Raw genomic sequence first — 16,354 nt, 5'->3', positions numbered from 1 at the left:
TTCTGGGTCTTTACTGGTGACAAAGTAGACCCTCCCGGAGTACTGGCTAGCGATCGGGGCCTGGTCAGTCCGTGAGCTGATGGGATCTCCCCTGGCCAGGCGGAGTTGTAGGCCTCCCCAACTAATCGTACTCTTCTGGCTACCTTGCTAGAGGCGGGTAAAAGTAGCCCACGTCCCTGAGTGTACCGTGTGGTGCTCACCCGTATGGCCGGTGACTCGGGGCCTTTTGGTAGCTTCCGCTCCACGACGGCGGTGCTGGTCCCTTGCGTGTGACCGTGCCTTCGGGTTTCTTGGCCAGAGGACCTGAAATCCCCTGCCGGGCGGTTTCTGCTGCTGGGTAAGGATTAGTCCCCACAGCCTCGGACTCCGGGTCCGGTAAGAACTCTTCAATCAGGGCGAGCTCTACAGCTTCCAGCCCCTGACCTCTTTTAGCACAGCTCCCACAGAGCTCCTGATCTTTCTTTCCTATAGCTGCTCCACTACAGACCAGACTGTGTCTCTGTCTGTGTTCTCTGCTCTTTCTCTACTCACTAACCCTGCCTCAGCCCCAGCTTTATATAGGGGAAGTTCTTCCCCTCCCAGGACTGGGCAGGAGGTGTGGCATGCATAGGATGTCTGACCAGGAAACCTCCCACCTGCTCACAGACGTAATATTGCTATTACTGTGGAAACCAGACCCCTGGGGTGCCACATTCCCCCCCTAGTGAAATTTAGTACTCCGGGACTAAACATATTTTTGTAAAACATAACAAGTAAAAACAGAAACAGTACAATAAAGAAAAACACATTAGGATGGTCACGGCGTGTCCGCAACCGGGTGCAGTCTTTGAAGAAAACAAAAGTGTCCATTTCACCAAGAGACCGGGAGCCGTAACCAGGTAGGGGTCTGCCCTACCCTGAGTCTTTAACAGTCTTAGTCCTTTCCTGGGTTACGCTCCAAACATATGTACAAAGGATTCCGGATAATCCATAAACGACACCTATAAAATAACTAAAAATACACAATTAATTACAAGTAACAATAAACAGGTAAATACAAATAAACAGTCTAAACACTTAGATCCTCCAACGTACGGGCAACTGGCCTCTAGTGGCTCTAGTGGACCTACGGAGCTGACTGACTGGTCCTGAGCTACCAGGTGTAGGAGCTGTCAAAGGTAAACTGGGCAGCTGTCTACGGGCTCTTTGGCTCACTAGGGGTATGGCAGGCTCACTATAAGCAGAGGGTTGATCCTCCTGGTCTGCTTGTGTGGGGTCTTCTGCCTCCTGGACCGGCTGCTCTTCCAGCTCTACCTGTTTCTCCGTAGGCACTTGGGATGCTGGTTGGAGGAAGGTGAGGACGGGTACCACAACAGCGCCATTGACTTGAGTCCAAGACCGAGGGAAGTCTCCGAGCACAGTACTAACCATATCTTCCCTTTCCTCTGCGGGTCGAGGGTCTTCTTGTTCTTCTTCAGGGCTTCGTAGCTGTTCGGGACACTTCTTCAGGTGATCTCGGGATACAATGGCTGTGGTTTCTCCTCCGTCCTTACTGATTATGCAGACTTTCGGGTTCTCATGGCTTGAGGGCAGTACGGTGTACGGGTCCTTCTCCCACTGGTCGTCCAACTTGTGGAGGCGTCTCTTCCTCTTCAAGACCTGCTCTCCAGGTACCAGGGGAACAGCGGGAGCATACTGGTTGTAAGTCTTCTCCTGTCTTTCTCTAGCTTGACAGAGACTTCACTCCACGCTCTCCTGTACTTTCCGGTACTGCTGCTGCCTTTCTGTGTCCCAGTCTGCTTCTGGTGAAGTGTCCTCGGGTGTCAGGACTCCCATCTCCAGATCAACAGGGAGCTTACCAGGTCTTGCTCTCATTAGGTAAGCCGGGGTACAGTTGTTAGAACCTACCGGGATGTGGTTGTATAGGTCCACCAGATCAGGCAGTTTCTCAGGCCACAGACTGCATTCCTCCAGGGGCAATGTTTTCAGAAGATCAATCACCACCTGGTTCATTTTCTCACAGAGCCCATTGGTTTGCGGATGATAGGGTGTTGTTCTTATCTTCCGGCAGCCATACAGAGTACAGAACTCCTGGAAGACTTCCGCTTCAAAGGCAGGTCCCTGGTCCGTCAGCACCTGCTCCGGGTATCCGTGTGGACGGCAGAAGTGCTGCTGGAAGGCTCTAGCTGCTGTTTGAGCCGTTAAGTCCTTGACCGGGACCACCACCAGGAACCGGGAGTAATGATCTACGATTGTGAGGGCGTAGACATACCCAGATCTGCTTGGAGCCAGTTTCACATGGTCCAGGGCTACCAGTTCCAGTGGCTGTCGGGTGATGATGGGCTGCAAGGGAGTCTTCTGGCTGGCACGGTCCTTCCTTCTTAGGTGGCACGGTCCACAGTCTCTGCACCACCTCTCGATGGTTCCCCTCATGCCTACCCAGTGGAACCGCCCGCGCAGCAGGAACTCCAGCTTCTTCCACCCGAAGTGCCCAGCTCCGTCGTGGTATGCCTCCAGTACCATAGCCGCGTCTCTTCTTGGCACCACTACTTGCCAGATCAGTTCATGTGTCCGGGAGTTAACCATTCTGCGGCACAACTTCCCCTTGTAAAGGAACAGTCGACTCTTCTCAGCCCACAGTTGCTTGGTCTCCTCCGGAGCGTCTGGGTCAAGGCGGGCATCTGGCTGAGTCAGCATCTCCTTCACCAGTCGGACGGCGGGGTCACTGTCTTGCGTTTCCGCCCAGTTGTAATGAGGTAAGGGGTTGAACGTAGCGGATTGCTTACTCCTTACACAGTGGGAATACTGGATAGTCCCATGCCGGTGGAACACGGGAAGTTCAACCTCCTCCAGTTCCTCTGGATCTTCCCCCATGTCCGGTAGGTTTGGCATTCTGGACAAGGCATCCGCGTTGGTATTGGAGCGTCCTGCCCGGTATTTGATTGTGAACTCGTAGTTGGACAGACGGGCCATCCATCTCTGCTCCAGGGCACAGAGTCTTGCTGTGTCCAGGTGTGTCAACGGGTTGTTATCCGTGTACACGGTGAACCGGGAAGAGGCGAGGTAGTGCTTAAAGCGTTCGGTGACTGCCCACACCACTGCCAGGAACTCTAGCTTGAATGAGCTGTAATTCTCAGGGTTTCTTTCGGTGGGTCGCAGTTTTCGGCTGGCGTAAGCAATTACTCGTTCTTTCCCCTGCTGGATCTGTGACAGTACGGCTCCTAGCCCGATGTTACTTGCGTCGGTGTAGAGGATAAAGGGCTGGCTGTAATCAGGGTACGCCAGGATTTCATCCCCCGTGAGGGCCATCTTCAGCTGGCGGAAGGACTCTTCTTCCAGCTTCTCCCATCTGAAGGGTGGCTTCTGGTTCTTGGCCTTCCTGGACTGGCCTATCAGGAGGTCCTGCATAGGAGCTGCCTTTTTGGTGAAACCGGGAATGAATCTTCGGTAGTAGCCTACCAACCCGAGGAACTGCCGCACTTCCTTTACGCTGGAGGGGCTTGGCCATTCCTTAATTGCGGTGATCTTATTAGGGTCGGGAGCCACTCCGTCAACACTCACCACGTGTCCCAGGTACTGCACCTTTGGTTTCAGGAGGTGACACTTGGAGGGTTTCACCTTTAGGCCGTAGTTTGCCAGGGCTTCGAACACTTCTGCCAGGTGTTTCAGGTGGTCCTCGTAGGTCTTGGAGTAGACGATGACATCGTCCAGGTATAATAGGACCGTCTCGAAGTTTCGGTGTCCCAGACAGCATTCCATCAACCGTTGGAAGGTTCCTGGTGCGTTGCAGAGTCCGAACGGCATGCAGGTAAACTCGCTAAGTCCCATCGGGGTGGTGAATGCGGTCTTCTCCCGGTCCGCCTCTGCTACAGGAACCTGCCAGTACCCGCTAGTGAGATCCAAAGTAGAGAAGAAGTTAGCAGATTTTAAAGCAGCCAAAGACTCCTCTATCCTTGGTAAGGGGTACGCATCTTTGTGTGTGATACGGTTGATTTTCCGGTAATCTACACACATTCTCATGGTGTTGTCTTTCTTTTTAACCAAGACTAGTGGAGCTGCCCAGGGGCTACAGCTATCCCTGATTACCCCAGCCTCCTTCATGTCTCTAAGCATCCCCTTGGCGTGTTGGTAGTGTGCAGGGGGTACGGGTCGGTATCTCTCCTTTATGGGAGGATGGTCTCCCGTGGGGATGTGGTGTTCTACCCCCTTTACTCGCCCGAAGTCTAATGGGTGTTTACTAAACACTCTCTCGTACTCTTGAACCACCCGATAGACTCCCTGTTTCTGGTGTGAGGGAGTGGAGTCAGTACCCAAATGTAGTTGCTGACACCAGTCCTCTATTGTTTTCTTAGAGCCGTTACCTTCCTCTGGTTGAGATGGAGGCAAGGGTTCCACAGCCTGTACAGAATTCTGGTTTATGGTGAACAATTTAGCTAGCGTGGCATACCGGGGCAGGTGTACTTCTCTCTTCCCGATGTTTATTATGCGAACGGGCACCCTCCCATGGCGTACATCAACCACCCCCCGTGCTGTCAAAATGGTGGGCCTACTGTCTGAGTAGACGGGTTCTACCATTGCTTGGTAGTCTCTACCTCTTAGACCAATAGCTGCCCGGCACCAAATCATCATTTCACTTTTTGGGGGCATGGCAATAGGGAAAGGGTCACACATTCTCACGCTTCCAATCTCACCACCGGAGAGTTCCACCTGTTGCCGCCGCATCAGTGCCCGGATCTCTTTTTGGAGCACTCGCTGTTGGCCGGAGCTGGCGTTCTTGGCAACCTGCTGTAAAATGAAAATCACCTCTGCAAGACAATTTTCAATCACATTAGTTCCTAGAGTTATCTTTGGGTGACTCTCGCGCTTGTCAATGTCTACAATGATCAGTCCCTGTGCTGCCAGTTCGACTCTACCGATTTTAATGGTCATCTCTTTGAATCCGATCTGTGGCATGGGTTGACCATTGCTGGCGATAATACTCAAGTCGTCGTCAGGGTAGCGGGTTATATCCGAGTCATTCCAGTACTGCTTGAAGAGCACGTACGGGATGGTGGTGACCTGTGACCCGGTGTCAAGTAGGGCACTCATAGGAATGCCATCCAGTACCACAGGCAAGACTGGACGTCCTCCCACATATTTGTCACGCCAGTTCGATGGGCCTGGTGATCTTATTCCTGGGGGTTGGCCCTCTACCCCAGGTTGTGCCAGTTTAAAGGACAGTACCTTGCCATATGTCCGGGTTGATTGCAGCGGCGGCAGATAGGTTGTCCGTCCTCGTTGTACCGGTCGCTGGGTCTTCCTCTGGCCGGTGGGGTCCTCCTTGGTCGACGCCACGGGATGTCCTCCGGTCCGGATGCCAGCTGGATCTTCCCTGGAGCAGAAACCTGTAACGACTGCACAGTTCGGGTTAGCGCAGCTACGCTTTTAGCTAGCTCTTGGACCTGATGGTGCAGGTCTGGAGCCGGGTCATTGTTCAAAGCCTGCGCATCAGCCCCCACAGGCCCTGCTGACAAGGGCGCCGCCTCCTGGTGGTAAGCGGTAGTAGGGCGCCTGTGGGTCACAACGCCACCCGGTGCCGGTTCTCGGAGCACCCGGATGGCTCTGTCCTTGAACTGTGCAAAGTCCAGATGAGGATCCTGTAAGGCCATTGCCCGCAACTGGGTTCGGTGGGCATTGCAATATAGTCCCTGTATAAATTGTTCGGTCAACAGCCTGTCCTCGTTTCCCACGCTGTCAGGGTCGGCCTGCTTAATGGCTCTCAGGGCCTCTTGTAGGTTTAGTGCATAGTCCCTTATATTCTCATGTGCTCGCTGTTTGCACCCGTAGAATCTAAGCTTAATCTCAGCTGAGGTGCGGGTATCAAAGGTGTCCTTCAGCCGGGTTAATATCCCTGCTACAGTCCTCCTCCCAGGTGGCCAGGACTTTACCTCCCTTTGGGCTGCCCCAGTTAGTTGGGCCACCAGGATGCTCACTTTTTGCTCTTCTGTGAGGGGGTACACCTGGAAGAGGCTATCCAGCTTTTCTCTAAAGTCACTCAGGGTATGTGACTCCCCTGAGTACTGGGGTAGCCAGGCTGCCCCCGGGATATAGGGCATCGTGAAAGGCATGACCGCTGCAGCGGTGGCGCTGGCGGTGGCTGTGGCAGTGAAGCTCTCCTCCGTATCCGACATCCTCCTCCCCCCTAGTGGACCATGGCCTACCTTGCGATGATCCTCTTCCGTAGGCCGCGGCTCCGCAGTGGATCGTCAGGGTCGAGGACCTTCCGTCGCGCTCCTGTGACGTCGGCGTCTGCTGGGCTCCTTCCAGGACCTTACGCAACGTCCGGACGTGAGGCGGAGCTCCAGTTCTCGCGCGCTTTCGGAGTCCACGCCCCTCTTCTTCCCGCGCAGCGTCTTCAAGATGGCGTCCAACGGCGGGAAAACTCCACGGATGGCGGGAAGAAGGCAGAAGATGGCGTCCAACGGCGGGAAAACTCCACGGATGGCGGGAAGAAGGTAGAAGATGGCGTCCAACGGCGGGAAAACTCCACGGATGGCGGTAAGAAGGTAGAAGATGGCGTCGGATGGCGGGAATCTTCACCACAGGTAAGTTTAATAGTCTCTTTTTCAGGCACGCAGTACCCGGTGGTTGCGGGCACGAGATCCTGCCGACTACGCCAAAGTTGACGCGCCCCTGGGCCTGTGCTGAGTAGCGTTGCGCACGCGGGAGCCTACCCGGAGCCGGATCTGATAGGGGTAGTAGTCTCGTGGCGGTGACCCGGTCCGTGCCCAGGGAGTCAAGCTGAGTGGCAGTCTTTAGCAGAAGATGGTACGGTGTTCGACTACGCCACCCGTTGAATGCGGCTATGAAGCCGCCGCTGCAGGGCAGACCGCTGAGGCCGGTGGTAAGGTCGTGCAGCGTAGCTGGTAGAACCCCCAACGGGAGGGGTATGGCCTCAGGGCAACTGACGTGTTTGAAGGGGGTAGCAGGAACCACTCAGAGACGGTGCGGTGTAGTTCTGGGTCTTTACTGGTGACAAAGTAGACCCTCCCGGAGTACTGGCTAGCGATCGGGGCCTGGTCAGTCCGTGAGCTGATGGGATCTCCCCTGGCCAGGCGGAGTTGTAGGCCTCCCCAACTAATCGTACTCTTCTGGCTACCTTGCTAGAGGCGGGTAAAAGTAGCCCACGTCCCTGAGTGTACCGTGTGGTGCTCACCCGTATGGCCGGTGACTCGGGGCCTTTTGGTAGCTTCCGCTCCACGTCGCGGTGCTGGTCCCTTGCGTGTGACCGTGCCTTCGGGTTTCTTGGCCAGAGGACCTGAAATCCCCTGCCGGGCGGTTTCTGCTGCTGGGTAAGGATTAGTCCCCACAGCCTCGGACTCCGGGTCCGGTAAGAACTCTTCAATCAGGGCGAGCTCTACAGCTTCCAGCCCCTGACCTCTTTTAGCACAGCTCCCACAGAGCTCCTGATCTTTCTTTCCTATAGCTGCTCCACTACAGACCAGACTGTGTCTCTGTCTGTGTTCTCTGCTCTTTCTCTACTCACTAACCCTGCCTCAGCCCCAGCTTTATATAGGGGAAGTTCTTCCCCTCCCAGGACTGGGCAGGAGGTGTGGCATGCATAGGATGTCTGACCAGGAAACCTCCCACCTGCTCACAGACGTAATATTGCTATTACTGTGGAAACCAGACCCCTGGGGTGCCACACTTTGATATGTCATGGAAAATATGCCGGCATTGTCTCATTTGGGCCGAACAAATGTGGTAAGTCAAAGTTTCCAGGAGTCTACACACGACTTACAGACAATTATCTCAAGTGGATCCATAATACAAGTGGCGGGGATTATTCTGACATATATATAAATACAACTTCAATGCGTCCATGAGGTATAATGAGCCTAATATATGGCAAAAGAATCTCCTCATTTCATCATGGCCCATCCAAAAGCAGTATGTCATGAAATGCTTTTTTTCTGTATTGTCATGACTTCAAGAACTCCTGGCATTAGAGATGAGCAGATCAGTCAAAATTCTAATTTGCCTGTTCGCTTTTTTTTTCCCCAGGAAATTAGAATTTAATGTCCTTTGTTATTTCTACAGACCTGAAAGCATAATAAACGTAATATGTAAAAAATAATGGAAATCCTAATACTCACCCTAACACTCACCTTTCCAGACCCTTCGCTCCTCACCGTCACCAGTCCATCCTCATTGCATCTTCGGATTGACGTCAGCAGAGCTAAAATCCCAGGGCCTCGATCACTGGGCCAAGGCTTCCAAGTTTGCTTGGCCCGAGAGGGTTCTGAAAAGGTCACGGTGCATGAGGTGATGTCATACTTCTCAGCGTGGCGCATGCACAGAACCCTCCCAGGGTTTTAACCACTGCCAACGCTGATCCGAAAATGTGACAAAGACTGGACGTGTGACTGTGAGTTCTGGATAGGGTGAACGGTGAAGTGAGTCTAATGATCTTTTTGTTTTTTTAACCATTTGATGGCACTATATAGTTCAGAAAAATGGTGACTAGAGGACACCATTTTGATTAATCCGCATAGAAACAAATTGCAAAAAATCCGCATTTTGGCGAATGCGGATTTTTGTAAACTTTGAGTAGAATTCATTTTCACTTGAAATTAGTCACTCATCTTTCAGCCATCATGTAAAAAGTGTCCAGGCATGGTTCACGGGGTTCTCGAGGGGCATATGTTTGGGCTTGACTGCAAATTACACTGTGACAAACGCTCCCTTGGTAAAGACCATAAGAATTAACATTAAATAAAAATTCTTAAATGTCTGGAGACATAAAGCAAGTTTAAAAGTAAAACAAAATTACTCAAGGGAGCAGCAGAAATAAAATAAGAGCAAAAACTGATCTCTTATGACCTTGCAGCAAGTTCTCTTTAACGGCCGTTATTACCACCTAACTATCTAAATCTAATACTAGACACCCCTTCAATAGTATGCCTGATACATGATCTATGAGCCATGTATATTGTCCACAAAAGAACATCCACAGGGAGATATATGGTTTTTACAATGAGTGGAAATGGGTGATATATGTAATGGTATAGTGAAAATTGTGTGAATAGTGTCTATATGTCATGAAGAGTCTTCAACAGTGTGAACAGAGCTTTACTTATACAACCGTTATTCTAAATCTATCAGCATCATAAGTTATTCCACCCTAGTTAGTAGCATGTAGATCCCCGAGTTAGATGGTCCACTAGAGAAAATTATTCCACATGTCCATTTCTAATTTAGATAGGAGCCCAGCAGTAATAGATCCCAGCAGTAAATGATCTGGTCACAGTCAGCATCAGGTAGCCCTCATGCACAGTCTTCTTGACATAACCCAGTCTATGTTCATGTAATTTCCTCCAGCCCTTGTTGTGCTGCTTATTTAGAAGATTACTATGCTTTTCGTAAATGTTATCTATGATAAGTTAAGATTTGTTTATGTAAGACGTAATATAGAGTAATGAAGATGGAAAAAAAATCAATAAACATGACAATGGTTTCTGATGTCATGTAATTATTTTTTCTCTTCTTAGTGCATAGACTTAGTTTTCTGGACGGGAGAGTGAGTACATTGGGTGTCTGAGTGCATGGACTTGGCTGTCTTAACACTTAATAAGCTGTGTGATTGTCAGTGTCTAAACATTTAAATGAGTGCAGGAGTCTGGGTATTTGGACTGTTTAGTGGGTGCATGGCTCTCGGTGTCTGGACTTTTCAGTAAATACATGGCCATGGATCTTTCAAAAGTTCAGTGGGTGCATGTGTAAACAGGTACAGGGAATGCAACAGAGCAGAAGATGAGGACACAGAGGTAACTTAACCAAAGATTATTTATCACTCTACCGCAGCAATTTAAATGATTAGAATTAGTGATGGGCAAGTCTTTGGATGTTCGGGCCTGGTGAGTTTGGCCGAACATTTAAAAAAAAATTTAGTTCGGGTACCAGAACAGTACCTGATCTCGGACAAGAACCCGAATCTCAGTAAAATGAGTAGGTGGCCCGAACATCTGGCGTTTACCACGCTGTCATCTGCGGACAGTGTGGAAAACACCGGCTCTGATCGGCAGTAAGTTCGTTACCACTGGTCAGAGTGCTGTGGTTCCCATGCTGTAACACATATTACAGTGTATGAGCCAGCAGCTCTGTCCAGTGGTAAAAAGGTTACCGCCAGTCACAGGTGTCGGCTGATGAGAGTACTACTCTCATCAGAGTAGTAACCAAAATTTCATTAGGTACATCATAATGGAAAAGACCATCCAATCCCAATTAGGGTCCCATATATAGGGAAGGTGATTATCAATGCCACTCCATAGGATATAGATGAAAAATGGACAAAAATCTGAGTTTTTTGGCAAAAAGGTAACAACACACTTTATTGAACATTAGTGTTGAGCGATACCTTCCGATATCGGGAAATATCGGATCGGATTGGATCGGACCGATACCCAAAAAATATCGGATATCGCCGATTTCGATACCGGAAACCAATGCAAGTCAATGGGACACAAATATCGGAATGAAAATAAACCCTTTCTTTCCTTGTAGATTAATTCTACATGAAGGAAAACAACTAAGAATAATGTAGAATGTATTAGGGGAGGTGGAGGAGACATTAAAGGCATAGAGATTTAGCCCAATCAAATGGAATAGCAGGAATTAATTTTTTTTTTAAGACGCTCGGAGTTACAAAGATATTGACCATGTTAAGCTTTTTTATATTTTGTCAGATATTTATGTTTCACTACTTCCATGCTCTTCACCTTCTTTTTTACTTCTCCCACACTTTCTCCTTCATCATCCTCAGCAGCAGCATCTTTTTCATCAACTTCTTCTTCACCTTCTTCATCTTCTTCTTCACCTTCTTCCTATTCTTTTTTTTTTACATTCTTCATATTCTTCTTATTCAACTATTATTCTTCTTCATATTCTACTTCTTCATCTTCATCATATTCTTATTTGTTTATCTATAAAAGTTTGAAGATTACACCTTCCGTTCTGCCTGTCACAAAAGATTTACAACAGGATTTGTCCGCGTTCAGTTTGGCCTGCAGCAGCAGGTCTTTTCCAGGGGTACCATGAGGAGGAACGGACTCACCCCCATACACTGCTTAGTTTTCTTCTACTTATAATTTAGATACTATCTTTTGCTCTGATTTTTAGTCTTATGCTTAATGTTCTTCAGCTTTTTGTTTTGCAGCTTCTTGGTTTTCTGTCTCTTGTTCTTCTGTATCTTGGTGGTTGTCTTCTTGTTCTTTGTCCTCTTGGTCTTCTTCGGGGGTCGTCGTCTTCGGGGTCGTCGTCTTCGGGGTCGTCGTCAGGGAGATCCAGAGTGATTAACAAAAACCATTTCAAAAAGCTTGAACTTTGAAATGTAGCAGAAGGTACAAGAAGGCTGAGGAACTGCCAAGAACCAGCTGATGGTACTGGAACCCGGATGGGTAGCAGAAGGTACAAGAGCCAATGGAACTACCGAGGACCAGCTGATGGTACTGGAACCCGGTTACTAAGCAGGAGGTACCTGTGCCAGAAAGCACTACCAAGGACCAGCAGACGTTGGTGGAACTGGGAGACCGAGAAGGAGGAACCTAAGCCAAAGGCACTGACGAGAGCCAGCTGACGGTACTGGAACCCGGATGGGTAGCAGAAGGTACACATGAAAAAAAAAGTTGCAAGGCCGCGAGCCGGCCTGAGTTACCGAAACCCACAGTCCTACAGGGGATGCTTGTCCTATTGGCACTACGGAACCAGCCTTCATTGCCAGATCCCGCAGCCCACATAGGAGTCACCTAAACTGCAGGCACCATAGAGTCGGCTAACCCGACCGCAACACGACAGGACAACGTATTGGAGGCAAGTGACGTTGACATTACCCGGAAACAGCTGGCGTGCTGGAACCAGGCTGGGCAGGAGGGAGTACCCGTGCCAAAGACACTGCCGAGAACCAGCTGACGGTACTGGAACCCGGATGGGTAGCAGAAGGTACAAGAGACAATGGATCTACCGAGGACCAGCTGATGGTACTGGAACCCGGTTACTAAGCAGGAGGTACCTGTGCCAGAAAGCACTACCAAGGACCAGCAGACGTTGGTGGAACTGGGATACCGAGGAGGAACCTAAGCCAAAGGCACTGCCGAGGACCAGCTGACGGTACTGGAACCCGGATGGGTAGCAGAAGGTACACGTGAAAAAAAAAGTTGCAAGGCCGCGAGCCGGCCAGAGTTACCGAAACCCACAGTCCTACAGGGGGTGCTTGTCCTATTGGCACTATTGAACCAGCCTTCATTGCCAGATCCCGCAGCCCACATAGGAGTCACCTAAACTGCAGGCACCATAGAGTCGGCTAACCCGACCGGACAGGACAACGTATTGGAGGCAAAGTGACGTTGACACTACCCGGAAACAGCTGGCGTGCTGGAACCAGGCTGGGCAGGAGGGAGTAAATGTGCCAAAGACACTGCCGGGAAACGCCTGGCGGTGCAGTAACCCAGGGCAAATACTGAAAAAAGAGTGGAGCCGGAGGCCTAATTGGAGCAAGTTTTAAATCTGTAGTAGTAGTGAGAATGTGGACAGAGCAGGAGATATTGCCGGACACACAGCTGGGTATCAGCTGACATTACTGAACCCCAATAACACTGGACCAAGTGTTGACTGTGCAGACAGCACTTCTGAGCAGCAACTGGCGGTGTTGGAGCTCAGGGTAAATACTGAAAACAGAGAATAGCTAGAGGTGTAATTGGAGCAAGTTTAAAATCTGTAGTAGAGTGGAAGTGGACAGAGCAGGAGAATTTGCTGGACACACGGCTGGGGATCAGCTGACGTTACTGAACCCCAATAACACAGCAGCAAGCGTTGACTGTGCAGACGGCACTTCTGAGCAGCAACTGGCGGTGTTGGAGCCCAGGGATTACAGTTCAGGTGGTAGAAACATGAACACAACAGGAGACCTGGATACTGTTGCCAACAAATTATTTACTCTGGAAGAGGACTGGCAAATTCATGCGAGATCCAGGCCTTGTTCATTTTCAGAAAAGTAAGCCGGTCAACATTATCAGAGGATAGTCGCATGTGACGGTCTGTTAGTACACCACCTGCGGCACTAAAGACGCGTTCCTATAATACACTAGCAGCAGGGCAAACCAGCACCTCCAATGCATACTGGCTAAGCTCTGGCCATGTATCCAGCTTAGAGACCCAAAACTTGAAAGGGTAGAGCCGTCTGGGAGTACACTGAGAGGGCAAGACATGTAGTCTGTCACCATCTGACGGAAACGTTGCCTCCTGCTGACTGGAGCCGTCTGTGATGGTGTAGACATTTGTGGCGGGGACACAAAACTTTGCCACATTTGGGCCATACTGGTCTTGCCTTGTGCTGAGGCCATGCTTCTGCTCCCTCTTTGTGCAGAGCTTCCTCCACTGCCTCGACGCACTGAGATGCTTTGTAAAGCACTAGCAGCACTGCTCTCGGGTGGAATGGAGAACATGATGGAATGGACCAGTGCGTCTTGGTACTCCCGCATTTTACGCTCCCGGTTCAACGGTGTTAGGAGGCTTTGTAACTTGTCCCGGTAGCAAGGATCTAGGAGGGTGGACACCCAATAATCAGCCGTGTTGAGAATGTGGCCGATGCGGCGGTCGTTTCTCAGGCACTGCAGCATGAAATCAACCATGTGCTGCAGACTGCCAAATGGCCAAGAAACGCTGTCCCCTGCTTGAGGCATGATCTCTGCCTACTCTGTATCACCCCACCCTCGCTCTAGATACTGACTACTAGAGTATTGTGTATCTCCCTCCTCTGGACAGATGTCTTCCTCCTCCATTGACTCCTCCTCATCCTCCTCACATAGTGTCCCCTGCCTAGGCCTTTGTGAGAAACAACGTTGCGCAGACTGTACAGAAGCAGATGGCATTTGTGACTCCTCATCCTCCATCTCTTCCAAAACCTCCCCCCTTAGTGCTTGCAGTGTTTTTTCAAGCAGGCAGATAGTCATGCTGACTAGTGCATCATCTGCACTCGCCATCCGCGTGGAATAATCAAATACATGCAAAATGTGGCAAATGTCGTTCATAGAGGCCCACTCAGTGGTGGTGAAGTGTGAACGGCGCGCACTGCGACTTATTTGCGCCTCCTGCAACTGGTACTCCATTACTGCTGCCTGCTGCTTACACAACCTCTCCAACATATGTAACGTTGAATTCCACCTGGTGGGTAGGTCACATATGATGCGATGTTCCAGAAGACGTAATCGGCGCTGCAGAGCTGCAATGCACGATCTTGCGTTGCTGGAACGCCGCAAGTGAGCGCACTCTATGCGGACCTTGTGCAGCAGTGCATCAAGATCCGGATAGTCCCTCAAAAGGCAGTGGCTTTTCTATATACCTGCATGGAGGGTTACCATACCCTAGACCATTGATAATAATTTTTCTGTTACTCCCCTGATGAATCACTTGATGGTGAGGAAACGCGTTGGGAAACTTCTGTAGGGTCTATGTAGGGCTGATCAGATCTTTAGGGTCAGCTGTGGACTGCCCTTGTCAGGGCGGGAGCTTTGGGGTCCTAGGGACAGCATATGAGAACAGGGCATTATAGGGTCAGAGGTGGATGACCGCTGGATTAACCCTGTGCTATTCTGTGGAGAAATTCGTGCTGCAGGACCGGTGAGATTGTTCCTTTTCTTTCTACTTATGAATTTCCACTGTTTGCATATGATAGTCTCTCTCTACTATTAAGGAGTAAACATTATTGTAGTAAATTAAGGAACATATATCTCCTGTTGTATTTTCTGAACTAGTCCACCCCACTGGGTGAATAACATCCCTATTTATGTTTGTTTGTGTGTATCTAGATACTATTTTAGATTTTAATCATCCCATTAAAAGTTATATTTTAATTCTGCCATTTTTTGCTGTATATGTCCGATTCTTGTTGGCGGATTTTTTGTGGCCAGATGGCCTTTTTTTGAGATTTGTATGTATTTGCTGTTTATTGTAACCTATTTCCATCAACCTCAAGTGAGATATCAAGGAATTCAACTCTCTTTTCACTGTACTGGAAGGTCAGTTTGATGATATATGGGTTCTCATTGAGTTGGTCCATGAATTGCTCCAGCTCCCTGATAGTACCCTGCCAAATAATAAAAAGGTCATCGATGTATCGCAGCCAGCACTGCACATGGTTGGCGGTCCACGCCCCCCCTATCTCCAAACAAACCCCTCTCCCAGTAACCTAGGAAGAGGTTTGTGTATGCGGGCATGCAGGCTTCACCCATGGCAGTGCTTTGATGTGTTAATATGAACTGGAGCAACTCAAGGACCAAATCGCCCAAATGGCTGTTCCAGTTGGAGTTCCTCAGGAAGAAGCAGACAGCGTTGAGGCCATCTCTTTGGTCAATACTAGTATATAAAAACTCAATATCTGTAGTAACAAGCAGCATATCAGATTCCACAAAAGGTCCCATCCACCCTCCTCAGCACATCGGTCGTGTCTTTGACAAAGGATGGTAAAGTTTTCACCATTAATTTTAAATAGTAGTATATGAATTTGCATACAAGTTCACATAGACCGTCGATTACTGATACGATCGGGCGGCCGGGAGGGTCGACGGGATCCTTGTGGATCTTTGAGAGGAGATACAGGGTTGGGATCTTGGGATATTTCGTCATCAAACCTTCAAAAAAATTTTGGTAATTATCCCAGACTCTAAAGCTCCACTGAGTATAGAGTGCAGCTGAGCAGAGAAAGAGGCAAGAGGAGAAAATTGTAATTTCTCATAGGTATTCCTTTCTTTCAATTGTCTAAAGGCCTCCCTCTAATATTTAGTTACTGGCCAGATCACGATGTTTTCCCCCTTGTCCGCAGCCTTTAAAACCACATCATCAAATTCCTGTAGTTCTCTTAAGGCATGTCTTTGTCTATAGTTTAGATTACTTTGTCTCTGCTGAGTTGAAATCTTTCTAAAATCTTCCAAAACCAATTTAGTAAAAATCTCAACAGCTGGGCATATAGACAAGGGAAGAAACCTTGTTGATCTGGGCAGAATACTTTTGGGGAACATACCTTGTTGTTCAACATTCTGCTTCTGCAGTAATTCCTCCAAAATAGAGAGAGCCTCCTGCTCAGCTGCACTGTTCAAACCAAGGCCAGATGTACCACGACTGTGTAATTTTTTCAAAATGAGTTTATGGGAGAAGATGTAAAAATCTTTGAAATAAAAAAATAAGCGACAAAAATGGTGTGGGGGTCCCCCATTATTTTCATAACCAGCTGAGGGAAAGCCAATGGCTGGCCCCGATCACTTAGCTCTGTTCTCTGTCTTTCTGTCCTTTTTTTGGTTCTAGTTCCAGTTTTGGTCACTCCATTCCTCACTCGGGTCTGGTCACT

The 16,354-nt window shown here is 49.3% G+C and overlaps 1 protein-coding gene across 1 annotated transcript in view; it reads left to right on the top strand.

Moving 5' to 3' along the window:
- Positions 1 to 7,844, top strand: part of LOC141270803 (granzyme A-like) — a 49,533-nt gene extending 41,689 nt beyond the window's left edge. Inside the window, exon 6 of the mRNA XM_073680935.1 lies at positions 7,666 to 7,844. Within this exon, the coding sequence (XP_073537036.1) occupies positions 7,666 to 7,844 (179 nt within the window). The remainder of the gene's footprint in view (positions 1 to 7,665) is intronic.
- Positions 7,845 to 16,354: the final 8,510 nt, after the last annotated feature.

The sequence above is a fragment of the Phyllobates terribilis genome, unplaced genomic scaffold (assembly GCF_046119375.1).
Source record: "Phyllobates terribilis strain yellow unplaced genomic scaffold, ASM4611937v1 Scaffold_1__5_contigs__length_1240528914, whole genome shotgun sequence".
NCBI lineage: Eukaryota > Metazoa > Chordata > Amphibia > Anura > Dendrobatidae > Phyllobates > Phyllobates terribilis.
The sequence above is the reverse complement of the archived record's forward strand: the minus strand, read 5'-3'. Positions and strand labels throughout refer to the sequence as shown.